We start from the raw sequence: 2,110 nt of genomic DNA, 5'->3' as shown, positions 1-2,110 counted from the left end.
TATCTGGGTGCGTAATGGCAAGCTGGTAATGTTAAGGACTAAGTCTTTTTAAAGATATAGATTATTTATTTACTAGTGACATGTACTGCTCCAGGGGCTATAGCTGGAACAGGCCAAACCAAAGCAGCCCCACATTCACACTGGAACGTGACCATGTCTTAAAAGAGGAACTCAAGGTGAATGCTCTGGCCTTGTCCTTAGCACACCAGCCATAGATCCAGCCCTTCAAAATCCTGGAGGACTAGGATGGAGGAATGTATCACAGGGTGCACCCATCTCAGTGTGGTAAGATCCACGGCTGAAGTCTTATGCAAGGAGAATTAAATACCTAGGCAGGCGGAAAAAAAAAATACAACAAAAAAACCGCACTTCATAAATTTAATACTAATCCTATATGTTTCTTAGTCTGTATGCACTTCTGATAAGGAATTCATTATTAATAATGAAAAAACCTGATGGATCATTTGTCTTTATTTTTCCATGTGCTTAGGCTGTGCATTGCATATTGCTGCCCAACTGATTAATATGGAGAACGCAAGCAGTGTGAAGGAATTCATTCTTCTGGGCCTCTCAGAGCATCAAGGGGTGCAGAAAATATGTTTTGTGACGTTTCTGTTCTTCTACATGATTATTGTAGCAGGAAATCTGCTCATTGTTATCACTGTAAATAGCAGTCGACGTCTGAACTCCCCCATGTATTTCTTCCTCTGCTACCTGTCCTTTGTAGATATCTGTTACTCTTCTGTCACAGCTCCCAAAATGATTGCTGACTTCCTTGTTGAAAATAAAACTATCTCCTTTGTGGGTTGCATAGCACAGCTGTTTGGGGTACATTTCTTTGGCTGCACAGAGATCTTCATCCTCACAGTGATGGCCTATGATCGCTACATTGCCATCTGCAGACCTCTCCATTACACCCGCCTCATGACCAGGCGCGTGTGTGGCCGGATGGTGATCGGCTCGTGGGTGGGCGGCTTCATGCACTCCATAGTGCAGACTCTTCTAACCACTCAGCAACCCTTCTGTGGCCCTAACATAATTGACCACTACTTCTGTGATGTCCACCCCCTACTACAACTGGCCTGTACCAACACCTATGCTGTGGGCATCATTGTTGTTGCCAACAGCGGAATGGTAAGTCTGAGCTGTTTCTTCATCCTGGTCCTGTCCTATGTTGTCATCCTGGTTTCCTTGAAAACTCAAGGGTGGCACAAGGCCCTCTCCACCTGTGGGTCCCACATCACTGTGGTGATTCTGTTCTTTGGGCCATGCACGTTCATGTACATACGTCCGTCCAGCAATCTGTCAGAGGACAAGAGCCTGGCACTGTTTTACACTGTCATCACACCCATGCTGAACCCACTCATCTACACGCTAAGAAATGAGGAGGTGAAGAGTGCCATGAGAAAACTGTGGAGTAGAAAAGTGGGAAGTGAAAATGGAAAGGTGTAGAACTGTGGTAACGTTTCCAAAGGATCAGAGAAAATCAAGCATCTTTCACTATAGTTTCTTTTGTGAAAATTCCCCAAGAATGGCCTTTCAAAGAAAACCTTGCTGTTAGCTCCTGTTTTCATTAGGAAGACACCGAAGGTTCATCTTTTGATTTGAAAGACATTGTGAACTCTGTGACAGGCAGGCATTCCCTTTCTATTCTCTTGTCAACCAGGCCTGGGGCTCCTGTGCACTAACTGAACACCAGTGTTTAAATAAATACTATCAAAAATACTGAAAATGTTGTTCAGGTAGAGCATCCTGTTACTCATGTATAATCTTTCCGACAGTCTCCATCTGCTCTGTAACCCATTCGGCTGGGAAAGAGAGGACTATGGTCACCTGCTGCTGGAAACAGAGGCCCCTTTCTGCTTGCAGTAAAGGCCCTTTTATGAGAACCACATTGTGGTATCTTGAATCCATGGGTTAGCAATTAAAAACCTGATATTAGGTGCTAGTTGGGTCATTTGCTGATGCAGGTGACAGGAGGGGAAGCTTCTCCCCTTCCCCTGCCAGTGCAACAAATCCTTTCTGCAGTGTTGAAAGTCAAGTCAAGTGGGGCTTTGAGCAACCTGATGTAGTGAATGGCTTCCTTGCCCATGGCAGGGGGTTTGGACTA

The 2,110-nt window shown here is 44.9% G+C and overlaps 1 protein-coding gene across 1 annotated transcript; it reads left to right on the top strand.

The window, feature by feature from the left end:
• Window positions 1-525: 525 nt before the first annotated feature.
• Window positions 526-1,452, top strand: LOC309405427 (olfactory receptor 4S2-like; the record flags this gene model as incomplete). The annotated part of the gene is made up of 1 exon (XM_082000197.1): window positions 526-1,452. The coding sequence occupies one exon, from the start codon at window positions 526-528 to the stop codon at window positions 1,450-1,452; it is 927 nt and encodes a 308-aa protein (XP_081856323.1).
• Between the last annotated feature and the right edge of the window lie 658 nt (window positions 1,453-2,110).

This window comes from Phaethon aethereus (assembly GCF_964289735.1).
Source record: "Phaethon aethereus genome assembly, chromosome: 5".
NCBI classification, from domain to species: domain Eukaryota; kingdom Metazoa; phylum Chordata; class Aves; order Phaethontiformes; family Phaethontidae; genus Phaethon; species Phaethon aethereus.
Note: the sequence above shows the minus strand (reverse complement) of the source record. Positions and strands in the feature narration are given on the sequence as shown.